Source organism: Apteryx rowi, unplaced genomic scaffold, assembly GCF_003343035.1.
Source record: "Apteryx rowi isolate R43461 unplaced genomic scaffold, aptRow1 scaffold_14, whole genome shotgun sequence".
NCBI classification, from domain to species: domain Eukaryota; kingdom Metazoa; phylum Chordata; class Aves; order Apterygiformes; family Apterygidae; genus Apteryx; species Apteryx rowi.
This window is the reverse complement of record NW_020447641.1, coordinates 56,780-83,442: the sequence shown is the minus strand read 5'-3', so window position 1 is coordinate 83,442 and position 26,663 is coordinate 56,780. Positions and strand designations below refer to the sequence as shown.

Sequence of the window (26,663 nt, the reverse complement as noted above, 5' to 3'; positions counted from 1 at the left end):
AGCTGTCATGTTCACTTACACAGACATAAAAAAAACTTTCTCAACAATACCAAAAATGTGAACTGTAATGAGGAACAAACAGATTTCTTAAAACATTCGGAGTGAGGAGCGGGTGAAAGCGGAAAGAAAAAATTATCTATCAAAAGATAACAAATACAGTTTGAAGTGAGTAGAAGTGTTTCTATAAACATCAATGCCTTTGGACTGGCTTAAATGCATTTTAATTGGATGAACACGTTATAGCAAGTGACACAATTATAAGGGTAGGCATGTGATAATTGGGAGTAGAGTTATGTCTAAATTCTGTTTTGCTGACTTAATTCTACAAAATATACATTTTCAAAAAATAGTGTAACATAGTGACTGTAAACTGAGAAGCAAAATCTTTTTTTTTTTTAACGTAGTTCTAGGCAATAAAAATAGACTGACCTTCTGAAGCTGCAGGACTGACCTTTTCAGTGGGGTGCAGTTAGGGATTTCGGTGGTGAGAGGCCCACAGCAACTGTTACAGGTATTGTGCTGTTACAGCAAGGCCAGGCAAAGGCTGTCGGGGACAATATTTCAGCTGACAGTATTCTTCAAAGGGGTTTTTTTTGTTTTTTTTTTTTAACTGCTTTACATCTTGGTCAAAGAAAGATCCTCAGAGCTGCTACTCTTGTCCACATGCTATCTATCTGTCTATCTATCTATATCACTTCAACTCTAGCTGACACCAGGGTTTTTTCTGCAGCGCACCCCATGAGGAAAAGCAGGCTGCGCGGGGGCCCGCGGCAGGGCAGAGCCCAGCGCCCAGCGCGGGAGCTGCGGGGCAGGCGAGGCGGCCGCGCCGTGTGAAAGGGGCTCTCCCAGCGGGCCTGCAAGTCACTTCTTCCATAGCAGAGCGCCGTTTAGAAGCGCGCAGACCTCCACGGCCGCAGGCGGGAAAACAGGTGCGCACAGGCAGCGCACGGAGGGGCCGCCCCTCACTAAGGGCCCCCGACATAACAGCCGCCGCGGGTGGGCGGTGCTTCGTGGGCAGGCCCCGCCCCTGCCCGCCCCGCCCGGCTCTCGCGGGAGCTCCGCCGGCGCTGTCTGTCTCCGTGTGCGGCCGCGGCGGAACCAATAAAGTTTGTTTCAAGAAAGCAAAAGGAGGGCGGGGGGCTCAGCGGCGTCGGTTACCGGTGCTGCCGGGGCGCCCTCTGCCCGGCCCCGCTCCCATTCAGGCTCCGCGGCCGCCGCCCTCGCTGAGGAGCTGCGCCTCCGCCGCGCGTGTGTACGGCGGGGCCCCCGACCGGCAGGGCGGCGCCCGAGGGGCCAGGCGGCGCCCGAGGGGCCAGGCGGCGCCGGGGCGGGGCGGCGCGACCCGGCCCAGCCCAGCCCAGCCCAGGAGGAGCGACAGGCGTCCCGTCCCGTCCCCCCTCCCTCTCCCCGGGGCGGTGCGGTCGCGGGTCCGGGCCGCTCCCTGCCCCCCGTCTTGCTCCCTGCCCGCGCCTCGCCCCTGCGGGCGGGGAACGCGCGTCGGCGTGAGGCGTTTCCGGACGGCCGCTGCCTCGGGGCCGCCGCTGACGGGGTCTGCTCGTGTCCCCCCCGGCAGCGCTGCCCGCCGCCGCCGCCGGGAGCCTGTGGCGCGGGGCCGCCATGCCGAGCGCGGGGCAGACGCGGCTGCTGCACCTCGGCGAGATGGAGAAGCTGGACAAGACCCTCTTCAGGCTGGAGCAAGGTGGGCGCCGCGGCTGCGGGGACGGGGCTCGGAGCGTGCGGTCTTCCCCCCCCCCCACACACGCACGCACACCCCTTGTTTTAATACGGGTTTATTTCTGACGTGCCCGTGCCCGCTGCCGAGCTCCGGGGGGCCCAGGCCGCCGAGCTCCGGCAGGTCGGCCGAGAGCGCGCTTCGTGGGAAGCGCGGAGTGCTTCTTAGGTCGCCGCTGCAGGGCAGAAGGCTCTGCCCGCACGGTCCGTCCTCTGCTGGTCCGTAAAACCCTCATAAACCCACCTCGGCAGCGTTAATCTGCAGCGTGATCTGCAGCTCCCCTTTCTAATATTAGGCACTTGAAATAAAGCAATAATATTAACAATCCCTGTTAAATCTGAGGTAATGTTTGGGATTACAGGCTTCATCAGCTCTTTCTTGCCTTCTTTGCTCCTTCTTAAAGCTATGCTATATTGTTATTATTCTGGCTGCATGCTAACCAGAACTTCACGTTATCTGTGTTTAAGAGTGTTCTTAAATATATTTTCAGAAAAACCCAAACCCTATATTTGGTCCACTGTCAGGCTGGTCAGCAAATTTAGCCCATAAAAACAAAGCTACTCTTTTTAGTAACCATTTTAAAGGATACAGCAATCTTTATTATTTGTATGAAAGTTTTCTGGTTTTAATTACCTTAGGTCTTTGATCTAGGAACTTAGTATCAAAGTGGTTTAGTATAAGAATAATATGTTGGTTCCTTGCTTATATAAATAAAAATTTTCTTCAAATATATTGTTTTCAGAATTTCCTGTGTAATCTAAAAAAAAATACCGTTAGTGTACAAATGCAGAGTTGAACCAAACCTCTGTTATTGACTTTTCCTTTGAGTTGTGTAAAACTTATTGGAGAGAGTCACACAAAAGTATATGGATTTCAAACATCCAAAATGCCTCTACTGATAGCAGTCTCGGAGAGAACATAGCTAATTTGAGCACGGCATTCCTGATGTCAGTATAACTGTTACAGGAAATAAGATATCAGCAGCATATATCCCTGTACTCTAATTTTAGAAATCCCTGTAATGAAATGTCAAGGCAGTACCGGAGAGAATTTTACTCACCTTCCAAAAGTGATTTTTCATGTAAGATTTTTGCAATCAAATGAGCTTCGTTTTACCTGACAGACGTTCAGATCCTAAAAACACTACTTTACATGACTGCTTTGATGCAGTGACGATTATGTTAATAAGAGAAACTATGAGCTTGTTGATACTTACCTATTTAAATGTACTCAAACAGTTGAACTCTGATATTAGAGCTGCTGTGATTCAACTTCATAAGCAACTATTTTTTTTTTTTAATTTAAGATGGTGGAACTTGCCACTGTTGAATTCTTTTAAGATTTTATCATTGTTTATTTGCTCTTACAAATACACAGATTTCTTTTCTCATTTTGTAGACTGTCTGGTAGGGTACTTGGGCTGGCACGTAACTTAGTAAAAGTTGTTGTGCAAGCACTTAAACATCTACCTGTTCCAGTCATTTGAAAATACCCTGTAATAATTTAGCCATGTATGTGATGAAGGGAAAGGGATAAATAGTTCCATATAGTTAAAGGAAAAGGACTGTGTGTAAACTGTCAAGTGTGCGAAAGAAAAGGATAGGAAAATAGGGAGAGAAGATGCTGTAGAAATACACCATCCTGCAGAAGTTCTTGACAGATATATTGGTGCCTTTTCTTCTTAACATAATATCAAATTATGAACTGTTATTACAGAATAGAAGTATCCAGTCCTCCTGATAATGTGTCTTTAATTTCTTTTTTCTTGAGGTTTTGAACTACAGTTCCGACTAGGCCCAACTCTTCAAGGCAAGCATGTTACCGTGTGTACTAACTATCCAGCTTCTGGAGAAGTGTTTGATCGCCGCAAGTTCAGGACATTATTGTGGCACAATCCTACAGGAAAAGAAGATGACTCTGACAAATATTGCAAACTGGATCTCCAGATTTCTGGGTCATACCAGTATTATTTCAGTCTTGGGTAAGTGAAACTCTTGCAGTGGTTATAATCTAGTGTTGTGAGCTCCCGAAAGATGGGAGCTGATGGTTAAATTCCCTTAAGCTAAAGAGGGTGTTTAGCCCAGGTCTCTCTCTCTTTAACAGGATGGTGCTCCAAATGTAAGTCTATATATGGAAGATGGGCAGTCATGCTTTCTTTGTGTCCAGCCATATTCTAAAAGCAGGAACCAGTACTCCGTCTCCAAGACGATAACAAAGGCATCTCACTTTTGGAGAGAGTTTAAAGTTCTGTATCTTAATTGTGTTCTTGTAAACACTGGTGTAAGTCCAGTAGAGAGATGATGCTTGAGGTGAACATCTCTGCAGTATTTTCTATTCTGTTTAGCCCCCTACACACATGCTGACTGCTGTAGTAGGCTTCAGTTCTTAAAATAGGTGCATTTGTTGGCTTCTGTTTCTGAAACTGACTGGTACAAGGGGCATTTACTATATCAATGATGATTTTATTAATTTCTCCTAGAAATGAGAAAAGTGGTGGAGGTTACATAGTTGTGGATCCAATTTTGCGTGTTGGAGCTGATAATCATGTGTTGCCTTTGGATTGTGTTACCCTCCAGACATTCCTTGCTAAGTGTCTGGGACCGTTTCATGAATGGGAAGATAGGCTTAAAGTTGCAAAAGAAACAGGTAATAACAATATACATATAAAAAATTATATCTTTTAATCTTGTGGTTAAAAAACAAAATTACACTGAAGACCTTCAGTATAAACAGTTCATTTGTCCTTTAGTTTTTAGTTTAAATATTTCCCGCTAGGTTCAATTAAATTAACAGTTTAAGTCGGTGGAATGATTAAAATATTTGCTTAAGTGCAAGAATTTGGAATTTCCTTGTATGGGAAATTACTTTTTCATTTTATTGGCTTGGTTTCAGATGGATATAAAAGTTTGTAGAACTGAGAGTGTGATTTTTAAGACAAGTATTATGTAGAATACTGAGGGGAAGATTCAGATTAATGTACACCAGTTATTCCAAACATTAGCTTTTAATACATGTTATGACTGTAATTTATTATGCTTTTGTCAATGAATTTCTTTTACTGAAATTTATTTTTCTTGTTACTTAGGTTACAATATGATTCATTTTACACCACTTCAGAAACTTGGACTGTCTAGATCTTGTTATTCACTGGCTGATCAGTTAGAAGTAAATACTGAATTTTCAAGTCATAATAAAAAGTGCACTTGGAGCGATATAGGAGCTCTTGTGGAAAAAATGAAGAATGAATGGAATATGCTTTGCATCACAGATGTAGTCTACAATCATACTGGTATGATTTCAGTGCGTGTTAATAACCAGACTGGTCTGTTAATTATATTCCATTATTTCCCTTAATTCCCCCACCCCACCTTCTTTTACATCTATTATGGAGACATATCTGTTATGAATGCAGAAAGAATTCCATGTTGTTAATTAAAGAATGAATAGAGGCCTTCACAGGGGGCATTCATGAGCTTGTACACGTCTCTGTGTTTTTCATAGTATTGTGCTTATTTTTATGATCTGCAGTGTGCAGCTTGCACATAAATGAATGGAATCTGTGTTATGAATTTACTTTGTGGGTGAACATAAATGGAGTAACTTCTTGTTAAACAGGGAATTATTCTTGTAGAGAAGAGCATGGTCATAAATAATGAAAAATAGAGTGTTGCAAAACTTCATTTTCTTTCTTAAACTATTCTTAAAAATCCCCAGCCGCCTTTTTGGCAGAAGCTAAGAATATTTTTGTCTTTTTATTTGTTCTTCTTACAACTTCTTGCAAGAGACAAAATAGTTGTAAGCATTTCAAATAGGACTATTTTACCAGTCATGAATCCAAATTTTCATGATATGTTTAAGACTGAAAAAGCTACTTTGAAGGTCAGGGGATGTCAAGAAGGAGAAGATGGTGAGCCTGTGTGCCTGTTTTCTTTTGTTTGTTTGTTTTTAATGGATTATTACACTGTTTACTAGTTCTCTGAACTCTTTAAAAAAAAAAAAAAACAGTTGTTAGAGTTGTTTGAGAACACAGAGTGGAAAGAGGTATGAGGTACGTAAAGAAAATAGAGAGATAATAGTGGGATATCTGCATAGTATTGGAAATAACGAATCTTCAGGGAATATCTGACCTAAGGAATTTCTCTTATGAGGATTTCCATTAGTTCTTTAAGTAATAAAGAATTCCTTTTGTTGTGAGATTTTATTGGTAAATAAATAGTTAAGAAATGTATTTATTCAGTGTATTGTATTCCCAACTAAAACAGATAGTTTAGGAAAATCGAATGCAGCTAGATTCAAAAAACAGCTGGGTACTTCTGTATTCTGTGCTGGGGGTAGCTGCCGCTTTTAAGTATATAGTCTTCTCATCTCAAAAAGCATCTTTGTCATTGGGAACAGCTTTCTAGATGGGGTTCTGCATGTACATTTAAATACAGCTTGCTAAATATTATTTAAACTCACTGTCAGTGAGTTCCATGGCATTTTGTAGTTGAGAGGATCTTAATTTTGTAAGTTTTATTTCAGGTAAATAAGAAATATTCCAATGAATAAAACCATGAAAAGTAACAACTCAAATTTGGATATAGCATGGAAATAATAAGCAGAATAGGGACAGGAGACTCTGATTAAGCAAGGGAGAAAAAGCTGCAAATCATTGTGGAAAAGGTGAATAAAGAGGGGTTTTTGTGGGTTTTTTTGGTTTGTTTTTTGTTTTTATTCATGTAGATATGCCAGTGCTTTAAAAGCTTTATTTCTCCTGGCTGTTCATAGCTAAAGTACGGTGGTTTCTCTTTTTTTCTGTTTGTTCTGATATTATTCTCCGAAGTATAATTGTTCGCTATCTGTCTCAGGGATTTGGGCTTTAAAACATTCACACAATATCAAATGAGAATTTCTTGCACTTTAACAACTGAAAGTCCAGTTTCTCGCGCTATTCTCTATATGCTGGCCATGCTTGAGATCCTGTCATCTTTTTCCAGTGTATATTTGCACGCTATTGAGGAAAATGGTTTTATATACATCTAAGTCAGAACTAGTTATTAGTCTGAAACGTATTTGATATTATTAGAAAATACAATGTCACAATACTACTTGGCCGCATTTGCACAAAGACTTTGTCATGTTGCCTTCATAGCTGGAATAAATTCGTCAGGATGGATGAGCAAACTATTTTTTTTAAGTTACACCATGGTGAAGGAATGTTTGTAAGTATCTTCTAACAGGATAGAAATACTGAAATAGCCATGATCTTGCCTTAAATCATTAAGCAAGATATATCTGATGACTTTGCTTTTGGATCTAAATTTTTTTAAATCTCAGTGAGTGTTGATTTGTTTGTAGTGATGCATATACCTGTGGAGGTAAATGTTCTGGGGACTTTTGGAATAAGAAAGTAGCCAAATAGCTTTTGAGTTTCTTTTTGTCTGAAGATTGATTAGGTGAAAGTCTAATTTTACATTCTCTGTGTTTTAACTGAAGACCAATTTCTAGTAGCTCATTCCTGCATGCTAGGGTGATTTAAGTATAAAACATGTTTCGTAGATCTAGTTGAATATAAAACACATAAAATACATGCTCAGTTATTTTGAGCGGATTATAGGTACTTGCACGCGCTTATTAATTCTGCAGCATGGTTGCATTAGAGGCTTAAAACATTGAGTTGTCTCTCAGTAAATCCTCTAATGCTGATAGTTCTAAACAGCTAATGAGCCCTCAGCAAACACCAATCATATTCGTTGGTTGGTAGTTTCCACTTTCTAGCTGAGCCTGGTGTGCGCAAGTGGCAATGGGTCTCTCTTCCTATTGTAAAGTCAGCCAGCTCACCCTGAATATCAGTGGTTAAGCCAAGGTGTTTGATTTTTGCACTAGAAGGGAGCAGAGAACGCTTAGACTGTAGAGAATGGTGGGAATTGGGTTTTGATGTTAATGTCTCCCTCTCTCTCTCCCCCTTTTTAAGAGAGGGAGAGAGAGAGAGAGACTAACAAAGCCAACAACTGTGGCCTAACTTTAAAAGTAAAGATAAATGCATGTGCATGTTAAATATAGATACACCTTTGGCATGTTAGAGGGAGTATCATAGATGAGCTTGAAAACTGTCTGGTAACAGGGTAGACTTGCCCTTTTTGGGCTGCTGTTTTTTTCAAAGTGTTCAAACAAAATATTGTGTTCATCAGCATTTACTTTTCAGTAAGCAAGAGGAAAATACTTTATATATTTTTTTCTTTTCTGAGTTTTCAGTGACTTTAACTGAAATAAAGTTAAAGAGACATCATCTTAAATTAATGTCTTGGATTAAAATGTTTTTTTTTTTTGTAGAATTTTATTTAGTGATGGAAGACCTGTATAGTAAATCATAGTGCTTGCTCAGCTGAACAGAGTAAGGTAGCTTTAGTTTTTGGAGAAAAATATTTTTTTAGAAGTGGCGTATATATTTTAAAAAAAACAAAGGAGATCTGATTGGCCAAGAACAGCCTTTAACAGCCTGAGCTTAATATTGCTTTCTGTATCTTTCAAATAAGTAGAATGCTTTTAGTTGTAGATGGCAGAATTCCATGTTTATAAGGTCAAACCATTTGTGGAAATTAAGATCTTCATGCCATGTTCTTGATGGTCTTGAGACATAATATAGGAGGGTGTTTAGAACAGTTATTCATACTAGAGGGTGAGAGGGTACACTCTTTTCTTTCCCTTTGACAATTTTGTTTGAACTTCTTTGAACCAAGCAAAGTTGTTTTTCAGTTGTTAATTGTTCTGCAACTGTGGACATGTTAATGACTGTCTTCATGTTTCTGACACAGTAACTCACTGAATATTTTCCTTGAGTAACAACAGATTGACAAGACATGTTCTATGAAAAATGTCTAAAAAAAAAAAAAAAAAAAAACTTGTAAAATTTTAAAATTTGAGTAGTGTTTTTTCCTTCCCCATCTCTCTTTTATTTATTTATTTGTTTATTTTACATTTAGATTTTCAACTTCAGAGATTCAGAAGAACCTATGGAAATTATTTTCCATTAAACTGCATGTTTAGGACAGTTTCATAAACAGAAAAATTAACTATTGAGTTTTTTCTTTGTCATAGTTCAAAAATCAAAATCTTCTCTGCCTTATATGTATTTACCTGCATTGCTGTATGCACACCACTGTCTATATTAGATTACACCCATTTGCAAGTGAGGGCTCTTTAACTTGAGTTAATTCTTACTATTCAGCATAGTCTTAATTCTTTTTTTGGGGGGGGGGAGGGGGCGGGGAGAATTTCTGGTGTTTGCTGGTGCTATAGGGAAAGTTTAGAAAATAGAGTAGCGTCTGATTTGAAATAGTGTTCGATTTGTTTGCACCAGAGAGTGCACTCATCTCCCTGCATGAGACCCATTTAAGTACATTTTTCATTAGTAGTTTTGTGAGTGTGAGAGTGTGTGTGTGTGCGTGTTTAGCATTTTAGGGTTAAGAATATAAAATAGCTTAGGCCACCTTAAATCTTGGTGCGGGGTGTACATTTGGCCTTAAACACATCCAGGGATTTCACATCCATTGTTTGATACATTTCCTGCAACAAAAATGTAGTTTTTCTTAGTATTTTAGAATTGCTGGTACTACTATATATTTTTTACGTAACTAACAAAAAGTTTCTCTGCAGTCTCCATGACCGACTGTTGCAAAAAAATTGGTATCAACAATACACACTTCTGCATAGACATGATTTTTCTGTTGGCTGAAATAAATGGAAGACCTCAATTGAAACGTGAACTAATTATACATGCCACAGTAGCTTAAGTTCTTGGTGTTAAGATGTTTGTATAAAGCAACTAAGTATTAAGGCTGTGTAATTTTTTTTCACCCCTCCCCTTTTTAAAATCAGCTGCTAACAGCGAATGGCTCAGGATGCATCCAGAATGTGGCTATAATCTTGTAAATTCTCCTCACCTGAAGCCAGCTTGGGTCTTAGATAGAGCTCTCTGGCACTTGACCTGTATGGTGGCTGAAGGAAAGTATATCGATAAAGGAGTCCCTCCTTTAATTGAAAATGATCATCACCTGAATGTAAGTAAATAAGAACTAAATGTATGCTAATGAACACTAAATAGCTGAATAAACCTTTAACATTGTTTAAGGGTTGTGGTGATGCACAAAATATGATACATACTTTGCAGATAAATTTAGTAGAACAATTTTTATCCCAAGTGCTTACTTTTTTCCTTAAAGTTGTATGAGCGCGTAGTGTTTTTTGATCACACTAATTAATCCTCAACATAATTAACTAACATAATTTTTATCTTTTCAGTGTATCCGTAAAATAATCTGGGAAGATATATATCCAAAAATTAAACTATGGGAATTTTTCCAAGTGGATGTTAACAAAGCTGTGCAGCAATTTAAAACCCTTCTAACTCAAGGTAAAGCCAAAGCACATGAATTACTTATTTATAATTAGCATGCTGGAATTCAAGAAACTTTATATGCAAACTTATAAACAAGCTGGAAAATAACCCTGATTTTTGCTATGTGAGAAATCTACTATGCTGAGTTAAACGTATGTGGATGCTTTGAAAGCTAGTAAAGCTTTTGAAGACTGGGCTAGGAAAAAAATTTAGTAGAAAAGAGGAAGAATACGTTTTTTGCCTGAATCCAGTATTATAACTGAGCACAGTTATTTCTGAACAGCCAGCTCTGAGAGATCCTTTCTTTTGCAACTCTCCAAAACCGTTGTCTTGCTTATGCCAGAATGGCAGTTTTTTGTCTTTTAAAGGTAATTTCTATTTTTACTTAATGATGACTTTTTAAATTTTGTCCTCAGGCAAAATGAGCACTAAATCTGATCCAAATCAACATCTTCAAATAGTTCAGGATCCTAATTATAAACGACTTGGCTGTACCGTAGATATGGATATAGCATTGGCAACTTTCATACCACACAGGTATTGACTGTATTATTGATTACAAGTTAAAATTAGAAGTGAAGTTAAATTTGCAGAACCAAACAAGGTTCAGAGATAGGAAAAATACGGTTTTCCACTCATTTTAATTATGTATATTTATTATGAAGTGTTTTTAAAATGAATTTTTCTAATTGTTCTCTGATGTAATTTTCACCTGTTAAGCAATGGACCAGCTGCAATAGAAGAGTGTTGTAACTGGTTTCGCAAGAGAATCGAAGAACTGAATGCTGAACAATACAGACAAACTAATCACCATCAAGAGCAGGTCTTATAGTTGCTGTGTTTTAATGCTGAATTGTTTTAAATTGCAAATGAATGAAAGGTTTTTTAATAACACATAAATTACTTCTAGGCTGTCAACTGCCTTGTGGGGAGTGTGGTTTATGAACGACTGGCTGGTCATGGTCCTAAACTGGGTCCTATTACTAGAAAATACCCTTTAGTTACCAGGTATTGTAACTTTTCTTAATTGAAAACTATTAAATCCTATACAGGGAAAGTGATTTTAAAGCTCATTAGAAGTAAAAATTCATATGTACAAGTGCATGTTTTCTTTCCCATGTACAGTGGTCACTTTATCTGTGAATTGACTGTCTTGTTTAAGCAGTGATGATAACTGATAAACGTGAATTTAGAGAGCATGATACAGTACTCAGGGCACATTAAAGCCTTACATAGTGCAAATTGCTCTTGTAGGTGGAAGAGGGGTGGAACTAGGAAAACCTATACTTTTCATGTTTGATGTACCTGATGCTACTTGTATGTCTGAGGGGCTGGAGTTTTATTTTTGCACTATCAGCTGACACCAAGATAGTGGAAACAACTGTTCTTCCTCCTTGGAGACATGTTACAAAATAGAAAAAAATAACTGTCCATCATTTATAGTTTGGCAGCTGCTTTTTATATCTGTTTTTATCTAAAAGGCAATTTATAGCAGATACTCTAATTTCAAAGGCAATGAATTGCAGTTAAGATTATCTTATGTTTGTTTTTTTGGTTTGGTTTGCTTTTTACTTGCCTGTGTATTCTATAGATATTTTACGTATCCGTTCAAAGACCTGACTGTGGAGGAAGAAGAAACTATGATACATCAGCCAGATAAGGCTTGTTATTTCATGGCCCATAACGGCTGGGTAATGGGAGATGATCCTCTTAAAAACTTTGCTGAACCAGGTTTGTAAAGAAACTTCAAATCATTTTTTAAACCTTTATGATATTTTAGTTTAGTCAATCTTTTTTTTCAGATGTATTCCTCTGAAGTTGCAAAAAGCAGAATAGTGGACAGGTGTTTAGTGTATAGTACTTTTATTTCCCCTTCAGCATATGAAAGATTGAATATAATCAGGATTCAAGGTGCAGTTCTGCAAGATTTCAGAAGCAAACTACCAGCTCTCTGTCACTGAAATGGGGACATCCTGTCTCTCCATGCCTGTTGTTGTCTTCGCTGCTTACTATGTACTTTGTTCCAACACTACCACTTTTTGGACTTTCTATAAGCTACTTACTTACCAAGCTGGCAGAAAACTAATGCAGTAATAAGGTGGGTAGTGTTCTGCTGCATCAGTGAGCAAGAGCTGGCTCCTGGAAGGGTCCGGTGAGTGCCACAAGTAAAGGCAGCTGAGAGGTGACCGCATAAGGTGATGTAGGGATGGGATAGGGAGGAGCAGGGAAAGAGGCAGGGGGAGAGGGACTCTCACCTCTTCTCTTCGCAGCAGCAGTGAAGGAGTAGGTGACCTCAGCAACCCATGGAACTGCACTGTAGTGGAGTCTCTCAGCTTAACTGTATAGGTAGAATGGTGTTGATAATTGCACTAGCATTGTAAAATTGCTTGTAGTTACACTCTAAAGAAAAAGCTACATAATGAATTTCTGAAGTATTAGCTCTTAAATAGTATTTTTATGTTTGAAGGTATTGAGGGTTATGAGTTTTTTTTTTTTTTTCTTTACCTTAAACATATTGAAGGGCTTTGAATAAAGAGTACATGCAAATACTTTCTTTGGATTGTTTTCAGGATAGGAAGAGGGTTTTAGGATTTCTCAAAGAAACATTTGACTCTTAACAAAGTTACACTGTTTGGTGATAAATTTTTTTTTCCTTTGGTTCTCTTAACTGGTGCTTTAAGCAAATTGTTATTTAATCTGTAGTTTTTATGTCAGAAAAACATGACATGAGTTGATATTTTAAGCTATGCTGAACCTCAGATGCAGTTTAGGACCAAACCGTCTTTCTCTGCGGAGTCTAGATTCCCCTGGATTGATCTGTTTTTCTGTCCTTTTGTAGCCTGTATTCTGCATTAGAACAGAGATGCATATCCTGCTCACAAAGGGAATGTTTGCTAATGACTGAGCTGAAAATATTGATGTCAAAAGGAGAAAATCTCTTGAAAGTTTGCTAATCCATAACATTACTCAAACTTTTTTTCCCCTAAAGGGAGGCTTCCAAGTTGGTGCTGTATATATAATGTCAGACCTGTCAGTAGGGGCACCTTCAGCATCTGGTTCATAAAACTTGTGAATGCAAGAATGATCAAAGAAAATTAATCCAAATTAAATATGGGGACTGCCTGTGAGGGTAAGATAGGATATGAATTTGCCATGCATTAAAATATTGCACTCTAATTTCTTTTGGAGACAGTCTTGACGTCCAGTAAAAGTGAGGTTGGCAACTTTATTTTCGAAGTGTTCATTTACTTGTGAACTGAATGAACCAAAGGCCAGTTTAATTAAAAGCATCCATCCAAGAGTTTTGTTGAATCTGCTTTAGAAAATTGCAGAAAAACTCAGCTTTAAAGGTTGTATATTGATTGCATCAAAAAGAAAGCAAAACCAATAGTAAATAAAACCAGAACAGATAAAAGGTTAAAAAAAAAATTCATATACACCAAAATTATTTCGGAACTTTATCCATTTAAATAGTCTAGATGCCAAAGTGCTTTGGAAATATGTCTTACATCAGCAGAAACTACTTTTAACAGCAGATTAAATTTTAAAAATTGTGGCTGTGGCAGTTTGTTTATAGTAACACAGTAAGATACTTTTTTGAATCTGATCATTATAACCATCTGAATTATGAATTTTGTTGTTTGTTTGCTGCTTTATAAATTACTAACTCTGAAAAGTTCCTAGAGCTGGAGTTGAAGTACCATGATTTCGAATACGCCACACCTGCTGTCCTTTTTTCTTCTTCTCAGGTACAGTGGTGCTACTTTGAAGAATTGAATGGAATTTGAATTCGGAGCAAAAAATTATTTCAGTCTCAGTATAGATCTTAAGTATTCCCTTGGAGTAGTCTGAAATTATACATTAGTGTGGGGTACGTAGGTTTTGAGATGATATGGGTATTGTTAGAATTTTTGCAGTTTATCACAATGTTTTCCTACTGTTCAGCAGTAGAAAATTAAATATCACATCTTCAGTTTGCATGTTCTGTACTGTAGCTTAATGAATTCTTTTCCCTTATAGGCTCAAATGTTTATTTGAGGAGAGAGCTTATTTGTTGGGGAGACAGCGTGAAACTGCGTTATGGTGAAAAACCAGAAGATTGTCCTTACCTCTGGGCACATATGAAAAAATATACAGAAATTACTGCCAAATATTTTCATGGTGTTCGTCTTGACAACTGTCACTCAACACCTATTCATGTAGCTGAGGTACGCAAGATTAAGCATGTTTATGATAAACCAGCTTCTGGCTATGAAATAAGTCCTGCGCTGCTGCTGCAAAATCTGCAGAATTCACGTGGCAGAATTCAGATGTGAATGAAGCTTCCTCACAACCTAAATAAGGTTTCTTGACTGATGATGATTAGACATGGTTTCAACTACTTTAAGCAGCTAGCAAAATGATATAGCTATTGTATCTTCTCATTCTCTGATTTAGCACAACTTGTAAGCGGCTGTTTAAATTCGGCTATTTCAAAGCCACTGTTATTCTTTCACCTGTTTTTATTATCTTTGGATGGTAACTTTGAAGGCTTTGACTGAAGTCCTGCAGAAATTTCTTATCTTAAAAGGCACCTGTCTTATCCAACCTCTGTTCTTGCACTTTGAGTTAAATTTTTGTTTAAAAACAAAGTTGTAATTAACTTAGTCTTTTGAGAATTTCCTAGAATACTCAATCTGTAAATAATCTCTGTAAAATACAAATGTTGTTTTATGAATGTTACCTCTTATTAATATTTTGTTTTAATGAACTGCATATATTAAAACTCATTTATGTTTTGCTTAACATTCATGTTAATGATTGCATATACACAGATGACAATGGATAACTTCCATTAAAAATGTGTTATGATCTATAGGAGATGCTAGCAACAGCCAGATCAGTCAGACCTAATCTTTATGTGATAGCTGAACTCTTCACGGGCAGTGAGTACATTGACAATATCTTTGTCAACCGCCTGGGAATTACGAGCTTGATTAGAGGTACAATAAGCAATTGAAAGTTGCATAGGGTTATGTATGATTGGAGTTTTTAACATGAAACTAATGTTGGTATGCTTTTTTTTTTTTAACATATCTTCTTTGCTTATGCAATTATCTTTCCTCCTTCATGTTTTTTTTAACTTCTTCTGTGTTATATCCTAATTCTTGATTTTTACTTATATTTGCGTATCATCTTGTGTATAATTTTTTTGTTCCTTAATTTTGGCTTTCTATTTGTCTTTGCTGCATGGCATTTTCCCATTGTCCAATCCTTGCCTAGCTTTGAAATTTGTCCCTTTTTGTGTCTACCTTTCCTCTTTCTGTGGCTTTTTTGGCTGTGCTTTTTGCAGTACATGCTGGACACAGCTAGAAAATTGCGAGCCGATTTGTATATAGTGGCTGAACTGTTCACAGGAAATGAGGAGCTGGACAATATCTTTGTGAATAGTCTGGGCGTTACCTCCTTAATAAGAGGTAGGCTTGCTGTGTATGTAGTTTTCTTTCCCACCAGAGATTATAGATGATATGCTTTTTTACAAAGAAAAGGTTTCTTCTGGGTTATGCGCTTTGATTACATTCAGTATGAAAGTAATAGGTACAGTTTTTGTATTGTGACTTTTTTGATACTCATCAACAAAATACAGTATTAGCTGAAATTTGAGAGGAGACAGCCTACCTTAGTTTGGAGAAGGCTAAACATTTCACTCTTATTCTAGCAAGAAATAAAGAAGTTTTAGCACGCCTTTGCTATGCAAGTGCTGTATCATGTCTCTTGCTAATTGATTTTTTGTTGCATGAGTTTCTTAATGCCTATTAGGAACACATTTCAGATCTCTTTGCTTTTTTTCCCCCCATCCATTTTTACCTTAATATGCTATAGTAAATAGCATACTTCCAGGTTGTGTATCCACATTAGAGAGTAAAATTGCCTGCCTCTCTCTCTTTCCATTACTGAACACACCAACTTAAAAATGTAAAATGTTGTGTTAACATCTCTGTGCATGCTATCCTCTGTGGTAGTTATTCTCATGCAAACACAGATTTTGTTCTTTAGAGGCAATGACTGCTTATAATAGCCATGAAGAGGGAAGATTAGTTTATCGTTTTGGAGGAGAACCTGTTGGCTCTTTTGTTCAGCCACGTTTGAGACCTTTGATGCCAGCTATTGCTCATGCACTGTTTATGGATATTACACATGATAATGAATGTCCAATTCAGGTGAGCACTTAACTTTAGTTTAAATATTACGTTTAATCTTTTCTAAATTGATATTTTTGAACCATGGGAGGGCTTGATGTAATCTGGATTTTGTTTGAGTGGTATTCAGGAAAAATGCGTTTCAGATCTTCAGGTTTTCATGCAGTGACTAACATTCTATAACAACTCTTGCTGACTTTCACCATTTTGTCTTTTAAGGAGAACAGTATAAGGGTATTTAATAATGAGCTGTTTGATTCTTTCATTCCAGCTACCATAAGTGGTTCTCTCTGCCTGTTCACCTGTTCTCCTTAGCCTTCTGTTCTGCAGGAGAGAATGGGAGAGAGAATAGTGGGGAGTGCTTATTTTTGAGGCCTGCTCTTATGGTGTTTTTGTTAATATATCTGTAGTAATTTTTTTCAGTAGCATGACTGAGAAAGTGATGATTGTGTGATAAACAATCAGTTCTTCTGTTAAATTGAGTGCATCTTCTATATGCCGAATGCATATTTAGGAGAGAATGAATTATGTATTTGATTCACTTTGTACCTGTTTGTTTTTTAACCTAGCACCGATCTGCATACGATGCTCTTCCTAGTGCAATGATTGTTTCCATGGCATGCTGTGCTACAGGAAGCACCAAAGGCTATGATGAGCTAGTACCACACCAGGTCTGTGATTACAATTAACTTCTAAATCATTAAAAAAAAAAAAAAAAAGTAAACTTTATTCTTGTCCTGGGATATATATTTTAATGTTGTTTATTTCAAATTCCAAGCAGTTGACTAGCCATCATTACTTTGGATTGTTGAATTTTACATGAAACTTGAATTGATTATATATTTGGGACCTCCAGCCGATTTTCAGAGTGGCTGATATTTGCTTAAACCTTAATTTCTTTACAGATTTCTGTAGTATCTGAAGAGAGGTTTTATTCAAAATGGAATACAGCAGCACACCTGACTTCTGGTGAAGCTAATTTCCAAACAGGAATTTTGGCAGGAAGGCTGGCTATAAACAGGCTGCATCAGGAGCTGGGGGCTAAAGGCTTTAATCAGGCAAGAAGTGAGAATGGCATTGCGTTTTCTCAATATTTATTTTCTGAGTGAGCACAGTTGTCATGGTGTGTCTTTTCTAGGTGTATGTGGATCAAGTTGATGAAGATATAGTGGCAGTGACGAGACACTGTCCTAACACACATCAGTCTGTTGTGGCTGTAAGTCGAACTGCTTTCAGAGATCCTAAAACTTCCTTCTACAGTAAAGAAGTACCTGAAATGTGTATCCCAGGTAATCAGATTTATGTTTAAGCGATGACAGGTGTATAGAAAATTCAATTCATTCCAGCTGCATACTTCTAACTTCTCATACTGATTTTGCGTGTTTGAATGGTCAGTGTGTAACACATCTTTTATATGTACCAATATGTATGTGCCACAAGTGGCTAAAGAAAAAATAATAGACTTAAATCCTTTAGGCTTTTTAAAGGCACTTGTATTCTGAATACACTTTGTGCTCTGAGCTTCCCATAAAAATATGTTTTTGTTTACTTTTCTGGTTGTGAACTGGTAAGAACTAACTAACAGAAAATGATTAATTGTCAGGGAAGAAGGGGGAAATTATTATTTGTAAAGTGTTATACTGGGAAAAAAGGCAAAACATCATGGTATTTGTGGGTGTCCTTACTATTCAGCTTTCTTGTATGCAACTTTTGGGGGGGTTTAAAACACAGCTTAATAAGAAACAACAGCATAGTGCATGAGTTAATATGTAGAAAATATATATAAAAATATATCATATTTAATATATATAATATAGATAATATATATAGTATATAGATAGTATTAATTCAGTATGCAATGTTTTTTACTATACTTTATAGTAGCAATGTGTAGCAACTTGTACATCCTACCTGGTAATGTCTCTGAAGAGAAGTTTTCCACGTTGATTTTTAAGTATACTTAGTCATGTGTGTGTACGCGTGCATTTTTGTTAGTCAGTCATGCTACATGTTAAGACATGCACAAGTGGCTGCAAGATTTGTACCTTAGTGTGTAAATTATTGAAAGGATAGAGAAAATTGTGTTTGTATATTGACAGAAGTTGTTTATACTTTGAAAACATCTGTAGCTGCAGTTTGGAAGCCGGTCTAATACAGAGTCTGCTAAAAGATAATAGAGAAGCTAATAGAGCTGATAATCAGTAAAAGACATGTGCTAATTCAATCCATGATTAATTTCATGAGTAATTTATTACAAAACAACAAAACTGCAGTTTTAAATACAACACAGCTGGTGAATGTGTAATGAATGTTTATGGGGTGTTTATAGCACCTCTCCACATATTTTGTTGCATTTGGTTTTTGTTTAGTTGTGCAACTGAGACTTGTATTTTGTGAGGTTTTTGTTTTTTGATTTTGTTTCATGTTTTCAAAAGAATCAATTTGCATGTAAAGTATCTTAACAACTACAACATGATTTATTTAACTTTTTACAGGAAAAATTGAGGAAGTAGTACTTGAGGCTAGAACTATTGAGAGAAATGCTGGTCCTTACAAAAAAGATGAGCATTTTATAAATGGATTGCCTAATTTCACAGTGGAACTCAGAGAACATATCCAGGTAATTAGCCTCCTTCTCCCATGCTCTGATATAATATATTATCACTTATGATGTTTCATATAAATTTCAGTTACAAATATGTTTTCTTTTCTAAGATTAAAGACAGTAAAATTATAAAGCAAGCTGGAACTGCCATAAAAGGGCCAAATGAATTCGTTCAAGAAATAGAATTTGAAAATTTAACACCAGGAAGTGTAATAGTGTTCAGGTACGTTACAATAATTGCCAAATGGTTGTTTTAGTTAAAATAAAGCAATAGGATTTCTTGTTTTGAAAACATTGAAAATAGAGCAATAGGATTTCTTGCTTGGGAAAAGTTATTGGAGGTGCTAGCTTTCTCTAAGTCATGCATTCATGTTTCAGAGTTAGTCTCGACCCAAAGGCACAGGAGGCTGTTGGTGTACTCCGCAATCATCTGATCCAGTTCAGTCCTCATTTTAAATCTGGAAGTCTTCCTGATGATCATTCGGCACCAATATTAACAACTCTATTTTCTTCGTAAGTATTCCTTAAGTTTCTGAAGTAGAACCATGAATATACCACGTAGCTACAGTAGAGGCAAAGAACAGTATGTAAATTTAGAGTATTTTTTTCATTACTATGGATGGATCTGGATTGTTGAAGTGTAAATAAAAACACTTAGATGTTCTTTTTCTAAGTGTAACATTAGAAGGGGTTAATAGAAGATTCTCAGGCTCTGTTCAGGTTCTGTGTAATGGCTGCTTAAAGTAGGTTTCCCAACATAGGGTGCTTGTCAGTGTTTGGGTATGTTTGTTAGGGATCAGTATGTAATCTCTTAAATCTGTATTTCTGTATATTCAACCTCTGAGCAGAATTGCTCGGAACTGCTGGAAAGTCAGACTCTTAATTTCCAAGACTTAAGTGGTGAGCAAGTTGTATATATTTAATTATTTTAACTAAAATACGAAACTAAACTTGTTTGTGAAATCCTGTCTCTATTTCTCTATTAATATTGCTTTGGGGTTTGTTTGGCTTTTTTCCCCCCTTTTTTCCAGTATTGCATCTAAACTAACTTTGGCTGACCTAAATCAAGTACTATATAGGTGTGAGGCAGAAGAACAAGAAGATGGTGGAGGTTGTTACAATATACCAAACTGGTCACCGCTGAAGTATGCAGGTCTCCAAGGTAGTAATCTCAGCATTCCTTTTTTTTCTGTTGAGGAAAAGAAAATAGTTTTTCAATCTCAAACCCTTAGTACTGTTATATGGCTTATGCCACTGTTCCCTTCTTTTGGGATTAAAAAAAACAATATGTTGTTTCTGCTTAACCATGCTAATCATTGTACCCTAAGGAATCAAATTGAGGCAACATGCTAAAACAGAAACCCTCTTTTTCAATAGTCTGGGCTGCAAAATAAGTTTCAACATGCATCTTAACAGCAGTGCTCTTGCATTTAAATTTGAAAACAAACAAACAAACAAAAAAGTGCCTCCAGTGAAAAATCACTTTAATTAAACCTTACGCATTACCAGGTTTCAGAAGTGTCGATCATTTATCAAACATATGAATTTCATTATGCTACTTACTCCACAATGGGAGATTTTGGTGACTGTCCTGAATGTACAGTACATCCTCAGAGGAAACTGCAAGTGAGTTGTATCCTAACTGTCTCTGCAGCTCAAGAGAAATAATACAGTTAAATCCAATTAATGCTGCTATTGCTCTATAGCTATTTACTCTGAAAATAGCAATTGCTGTTTATGATAATTGTGTCCTGTAATGCGGAGTTGGGTTTGTATCCTCAGGGTTAATGTCAGTGATGGCAGACATTAGACCAAAGAATGATTTGGGTCATCCATTTTGTGATAATTTAAGATCTGGAGATTGGATGATTGACTATGTCAGTAATCGTCTGATTTCACGTGCGGGAGCCTGTGCAGAAGTGAGTAAAAATATATTTGGTGACTTTGAGGTTTTAAATTACTTTTTTTTTCTTTTTCCTTTTCAACTACTGCTGTGTTCTTAAATTCAGTCCATCTATAAAGTATTTCCTTTAGACAGTTAAATCATTAATGTTTTCTTCTTCCCTCTCCTCAGCCCTATATAAGAATAGGCAGCAAGAGGAAAGTGAAAAAAGTGTACGGCATGGGGGGGGGGGCGGGCATTGTCAGCTGTTGCATCAAGGACTGTAATGGTCCTTCCCTATTTATTCCTTGCTTTCCCTCAAATAAAAATTAAGTTATGACTTTTTAGGTAAGTATTTCCAGAAGAGGGTATGAATACTACTGAGGCATACATGATTATGATACACTTACACTAAGATTGCATAATCAAGCACTGAAAAGTTAGGAAATACCAAAATTCAGATTTCCTATTTTACCTGCATTACAAAACAGTCCTATGTTTCTTTGTCACTTTTATTTTTTCTGCAATAAAATATTTTGTTTTTTTCAGTTCACAAGATGGAGGCATGCTTTGGGTCATTTATATAATGAGTATAATAAAAAAGGCTGTAGTATTTTTACTTTGTTTTGGTACTGAAGTCAGAAGTGTAGTGATATAAAGCAGAAGAATGGGTAAATTGGTTGGATGTCCTACTGAAGTGAATGCTGAATCTGACTTTGAAGATAGGAGCTTCTCTAGAAAGGGAGTTTCTGTATGATACTGTGTCAGACTCCAGATTCAGTGCTGTTCAGAGGTTATTACTTATTTTGTCTGTGTATTTTTCTGAGTTCTGCCAATGTTGTGTTGTTTTGCAGAAATACAAAGTGCCAATAGCTATACTGAAGTCATATGGAGCTAAATTTTACAATTTTGCTGTTTTATATAGGTTTTTTCCCCTCTTTAATTTCCAGGTTAAAAATATAGTGTTATCATGTAATATAGTCACATGTGCTTTGTTTGTCGTCTGTGTAGTGTTCATCTGCATGGTTTGAATCTTTGGTGGCAGTGACTTTGTAGAAGGTTGTCATGTTCTTCTATAACAGTACTGGAATGGAAGGAGAGAAATATTTCTCAGATGTCAAGTAATTGCTAATGACACAAAAACAGTGAAGCTCCAGAACCCCAAGTCCCAGACTCAGATCTGCAGGCGTTTTCTCTAGTGGCCATACATAATTTAGCCTTGTGATAGTTCTTTTAATCCCTTGCTTTCTCTCTTCAGTCCTGTCCTTTCCAGCAATCAAAAATCTGCTTACCGCAGTTGGTTCAAAATGGCAGCTTTTGAGTTGCAACCTTATTGGGTTGTATAATTTGCATATAATGTATGTAAACTGTGATAAATTTAGATGGATCCTGAGTGCACTTGTTTTTGAATCCTAGTGTTATTAACATCTAATATTATTATTTTAATAGGTTGGTAAGTGGTTGAAGGCCATGTTTGTCTACTTAAAGAGAATTCCACGTTACCTTATCCCATGTTACTTTGATGCCATATTAGTGGGTGCATACACAACACTTCTGGATGTGGCATGGCATCAGATGTCTAGGTATGCTTGTAGTAGTGGAGAGCTGTAGATATCTGTATTCGTTGCACCTTTTGTATGTTATCTGTTGGAGAATGTATTTAAAATGTTTTCGTATTCATGTTGCCCAATGGAAAAAGGTAAAATTTGTAGTGAAAATCAGATCCATCTTCTAATGGCAGTGGTTTTAGGAGGTTGAGAGCTCAGTCTCTTGCGGGTTTGAATTTATAACCACTGCTGGCAGTGCACAGTAGGAGGATGAAACCTCAAGCCAGCATTCATCTGCTGGGCTTAGGAGACACTCTTCCTACAGTTTTAGTGCAAGTGCTTCCTTAAAGCCTGGTGGCAGAGGAATACTGGATTGTACTTGATTCCGATGCTCTGTTCAACATTTCTTTAACACAGTTAAATATCCTTCATTAACTGAGCACTTTGCTTAATTCGTGAAAGCCTTTCTTTAATCTTCAATGCCCATTTCTGCTTTGTTTCTTGGAGAGGGAAGGGAGATTGGTTTAATGAAGGTTTTATTCTAGTTATGAACTTTCTAAACAGGCTGGCATTGTTTTGTAAAAGTAGAGATGTCAAAATGGGCCAAGAGTTTGGTATGACTGTGATATCATGTGGAAAGTAGTCTATTTTGTGGGGGGGGGGGGGGAAATGTTTGGAGGTGAATCTTCAGATCTGTGTGTAGATATCAAAGTAGACTAATTTCCTTACCCTTTTCCAGTGAAGTATTGGACAGCCGACACTTCCATTGGCATTAATAACTTAAAGTTTAAGGCATAACTTTGGGCAGCCATTTCTGAAAAAAATTTAAGAGTGACTTTCAAATTGAAGCCTGTGTACAAAGTTACTTAATGCATAATACTAATACTAACTAATTTTGTTAGTTTGTTATATTTATTATAAAATTTGTAAAAGTCATATGTGAATGAAAGAGTCCATTTTAAAGACTGTTGCTGAATGCAATGTTATTTTAATATAATTACATTGAATTACAGCTTTGTGCAGAATGGATCAACATTTGTTAAACACCTTTCGCTGGGTTCAGTCCAGATGTGTGGGATAGGAAAGTATTCCTGCCTGCCAGACCTGTCGCCTTCCTTACATGATGTTCCCTGGAGGCTGAATGAGATTACAAATGAGAAAGAACAGTGCTGTGTTTCCTTGGCAGCTGGTAAGTGAGGACAATGTTAAATATATAAATAAATAAGTCTTACAAAACATTTAAACTGTTTTCAATAACTATTAAAATCGTGTTTGTTGTGCCTGGAACCTAAGTGTCAGCAACCATGTATAAAATATAGGTAGCAGTTCTCTTCATTCCTCCCCTGTGTTTAACTTGTATTTAGGGTAAAGGCTTGTCCGTTTGAAAAATGTGGAGGTTTTGTCTAGTAATGCTTCCTGGGGACAACCTTTTTGCTATTGTTCTTGAAGAAAGGCTTATAAACATTTTATGTAGAGATATTTTTCAGAACATCCAATTCTATCCTATATGGAGGTCCATATTCTCTCTCTTTCTGTATGATTTAGTTGATGCATGTACTTCCCAAAATAGATTTTCCTTTATCAACTTTAGATATGAATTAAAGAATTGAATTCTAATGGAGTACAACTGTGAAATTATTATTTATAAGTTTTCAGAAAAATGTAGGAACTACTGATAGCAAACCAGAATATCCTCTGATCTCCAAAAGGGGCCACCAGTGGATGCTTACGAAAGAGTGTGAAAGCAGGGTCAGCAGACGGTGATTATTCCTCTAAATGTTCTGCCAGCTTCTGGCAGTCTCTGAACTGGGGGCTTGCCTGTGCCAAAAGCATTATCTTCTGTGTTTAGTATCTTAGAATGGATTTTTTTTTCCCCCTGTAAGTTGGCCCATTCCTTTTCTGAAACTATAGAAACTCCTGGCATGCACAGATTCTAGGGCCTCTGTCTTGTTCTTGTTATGGCCTTTTTCTTTTTGCTGTCTGTCTTTCCCTCATGGAATTTTACTGCTTGTGGTTTCTGTTCTTTAGTAACATTTCATTTGCTTATTTTACTGTTGCCAAGAAGCCCAGAATGAGCATTGTTCACTTAAATCAAGCATAGAGGTTAACTAAATTAAAGGGTTTGGGTTTAATATTCCCTTCACATACTCACTAGTTGTCTGAGATTTTTAACTCTTACATGGATTGTTATTCCGTGAATACTTTGGACGGATTCGTAGGTGATAGAAGTTACAATTTTGTTCTAGCAAGTATGCATGACAGGCTGTTTTTAAACTACCATGTAGAATTTTTTGTTTGTTTTTAGATAGAAAAAGTTTAATAAATGGAGGAAAAGCCAAGGATGGACTTTACTGTAGCAATTACTATGCTTTAACAGTCAGAATCGTTCTAGCAATTACAAGTTATAATGTTTCTATTAAAATGTAGTTGTTCTTGAAAGCTGCTGGAAAAGAGGAGGAGGATTCCCTTTATAGTGGCTGAGAATATTATTAGTTTGAAGAAACTTATAGCTGTCCAGTTTTATCCCTTCTGTGCTACTGAGATGGCACAGCTCTAGTACGTGAACTCTTGCCAAAAAACTGTAATACATCTTGTCTTAGTTCTAGTCCTTTTTATTATTAGAGGGGTGGCATTTGGTTACAACATACTTTAATCAAAAAAAAACCAAAAAAAGAAAATATGACTGTTTTTAAGAGAAATCTGGTTGCATGATTTTGAAGTTTTATATAGATAATTGTTCTAAATATGTGGAGTTTTATTTCATTTCTTATCAAGAATTTTATCTAGAAAACAGTCTGTTATAATAAGAAATAATAAAAGTAATCTATGTGACTATATATAATTTTCTCCATCTGGTTTGTACCTACAAGTGTATTTGGAGAATTTGGCCATACTAATAAATGAGATGGACAGTGACATTTCTTTTTAGGTTTACCTCACTTTTCTTCTGGAATTTTTCGCTCTTGGGGAAGGGATACCTTTATTGCACTGAGAGGTCTAATGTTAATTACTGGACGTTATCTAGAAGCAAGGTAAGATTGACTGACTCTTAATATTGTTGGAAATTGTTCTGCAGGTATTGATGTAGTTAGGAAAAGGGGATACTGCCAAAATCTGCAAGGAAATGCAAGCTGTTGCAAACAAGTGTTTTCTTAGTACTGATGTGAAACTGATGCTCCAGTTCTGTATAGATAAGGTAGCTTAAATGCCTGTAATACCACTGCTTGTCCTTACACAAACTGATGTGCTTCATGTGTACTTGCATCATTGTTGCTGAGCAATAACTTTGAAATTATTGCTATATGAATTTGAAGTATAAGTAGTATTCCATTTTAATTCAGAAAGGCAAGATTGCATGTATATCCTGGGATTTTGATGACTGCTAGTATTTGTCTGTAAGTACTAGAGCTCAGCTAACTGTAGATTGTTATAATCTGATATCTGGATATGTAAATGTTTAATCTGATAAATGAGCAAATAAAATATGAGCCAGGTTTCTTGACTTGATAGTTCCATTAATCCTTTAATTTGGATGGAGTTCTCCACAAGATACAAACACAAAAGTGAGTTGGGTTAGATCTACATCACAGCCTATGAAAAAGCAAAGTACCTTTTCCATATTAGCAGATGTTGCACCTTTTGTGAAACAAACTGATTTAAATGTATTAAAGTTGCAGGTTTTGGGGGGATAATAGATGCATTTTTATTGTAAACATAGTTCATGCTAAACAAAGTAATTTGTAGCTTTCAACAGCAAATCACATCTGTAATTAAGATTCTATTTGTCCCCTTGACTTACCTTGCTATTAAAATATATTTGTATACTTTGTACTTATTTGGGACAATAATGGCCTTGTAACTTAATCAAGACCATTTTTTTTCTTTCATTCTAGAAACATAATTTTAGCATTTGCTGGGACTTTAAGGCATGGTCTCATTCCCAATCTGCTTGGCCAGGGAACACATGCCAGGTTCAACTGTCGTGATGCTGTATGGTGGTGGCTTCAGTGTATCCAGGATTATTGTAAAATTGTTCCAAATGGATTAGACATTCTCAGGTGTCCTGTGTCTAGGATGTATCCAAGAGATGACTCTTCTCCTCAGCCTGCAGGCACTATGGTAAAGATGACTTAAGATTTAAAAAGCCTTTAACACAACTATAAGTTTTTCATAGAAGAATGTAATGTTTATAGCAACAAGAACCTGTTGCTATGTGTTGTTTATGGTGAAAGTTGATTACAGAGTAAGAATTTTGTATTTCAGGCACTTCTCATTATGTCTGCATCACTTTATTAGACATGTGAGAATTGGGGGGGATTAGGGATGAAGAAGGAAAATTAG

At 37.0% G+C, this 26,663-nt stretch overlaps 1 protein-coding gene across 7 annotated transcripts in view; it reads left to right on the top strand.

Moving 5' to 3' along the window:
* The first annotated feature begins 1,388 nt into the window (after positions 1-1,388).
* AGL (amylo-alpha-1, 6-glucosidase, 4-alpha-glucanotransferase) overlaps positions 1,389-26,663 on the top strand; it is a 36,368-nt gene continuing 11,093 nt past the window's right edge. For 2 of the 7 annotated variants that reach the window (XR_003252166.1, XM_026057677.1), the window contains exons 1-26: positions 1,389-1,699; positions 3,503-3,713; positions 3,836-3,850; positions 4,212-4,378; positions 4,818-5,021; positions 9,590-9,771; positions 10,013-10,124; positions 10,526-10,646; positions 10,830-10,932; positions 11,020-11,117; positions 11,701-11,840; positions 14,130-14,317; positions 15,442-15,565; positions 16,146-16,309; positions 16,858-16,959; positions 17,194-17,346; positions 17,427-17,577; positions 18,784-18,908; positions 19,004-19,116; positions 19,272-19,406; positions 19,925-20,055; positions 20,676-20,812; positions 22,225-22,358; positions 23,336-23,511; positions 25,252-25,354; positions 26,216-26,441. Coding sequence is in view for 5 of the 7 variants with exons in the window: in XM_026057677.1 (XP_025913462.1) it covers positions 1,618-1,699; positions 3,503-3,713; positions 3,836-3,850; positions 4,212-4,378; positions 4,818-5,021; positions 9,590-9,771; positions 10,013-10,124; positions 10,526-10,646; positions 10,830-10,932; positions 11,020-11,117; positions 11,701-11,840; positions 14,130-14,317; positions 15,442-15,565; positions 16,146-16,309; positions 16,858-16,959; positions 17,194-17,346; positions 17,427-17,577; positions 18,784-18,908; positions 19,004-19,116; positions 19,272-19,406; positions 19,925-20,055; positions 20,676-20,812; positions 22,225-22,358; positions 23,336-23,511; positions 25,252-25,354; positions 26,216-26,441 (3,597 nt within the window). In the remaining 2 variants the exon portion in view is untranslated. Of the gene's footprint in view, positions 1,700-3,502; positions 3,714-3,835; positions 3,851-4,211; positions 4,379-4,817; positions 5,022-6,264; positions 6,395-9,589; positions 9,772-10,012; positions 10,125-10,525; positions 10,647-10,829; positions 10,933-11,019; positions 11,118-11,700; positions 11,841-14,129; positions 14,318-15,441; positions 15,566-16,145; positions 16,310-16,857; positions 16,960-17,193; positions 17,347-17,426; positions 17,578-18,783; positions 18,909-19,003; positions 19,117-19,271; positions 19,407-19,924; positions 20,056-20,675; positions 20,813-22,224; positions 22,359-23,335; positions 23,512-25,251; positions 25,355-26,215; positions 26,442-26,663 lie in introns of those variants that run through there. The other 5 variants (XR_003252165.1, XM_026057674.1, XM_026057676.1 and 2 more) reach the window with 5 other exon arrangements.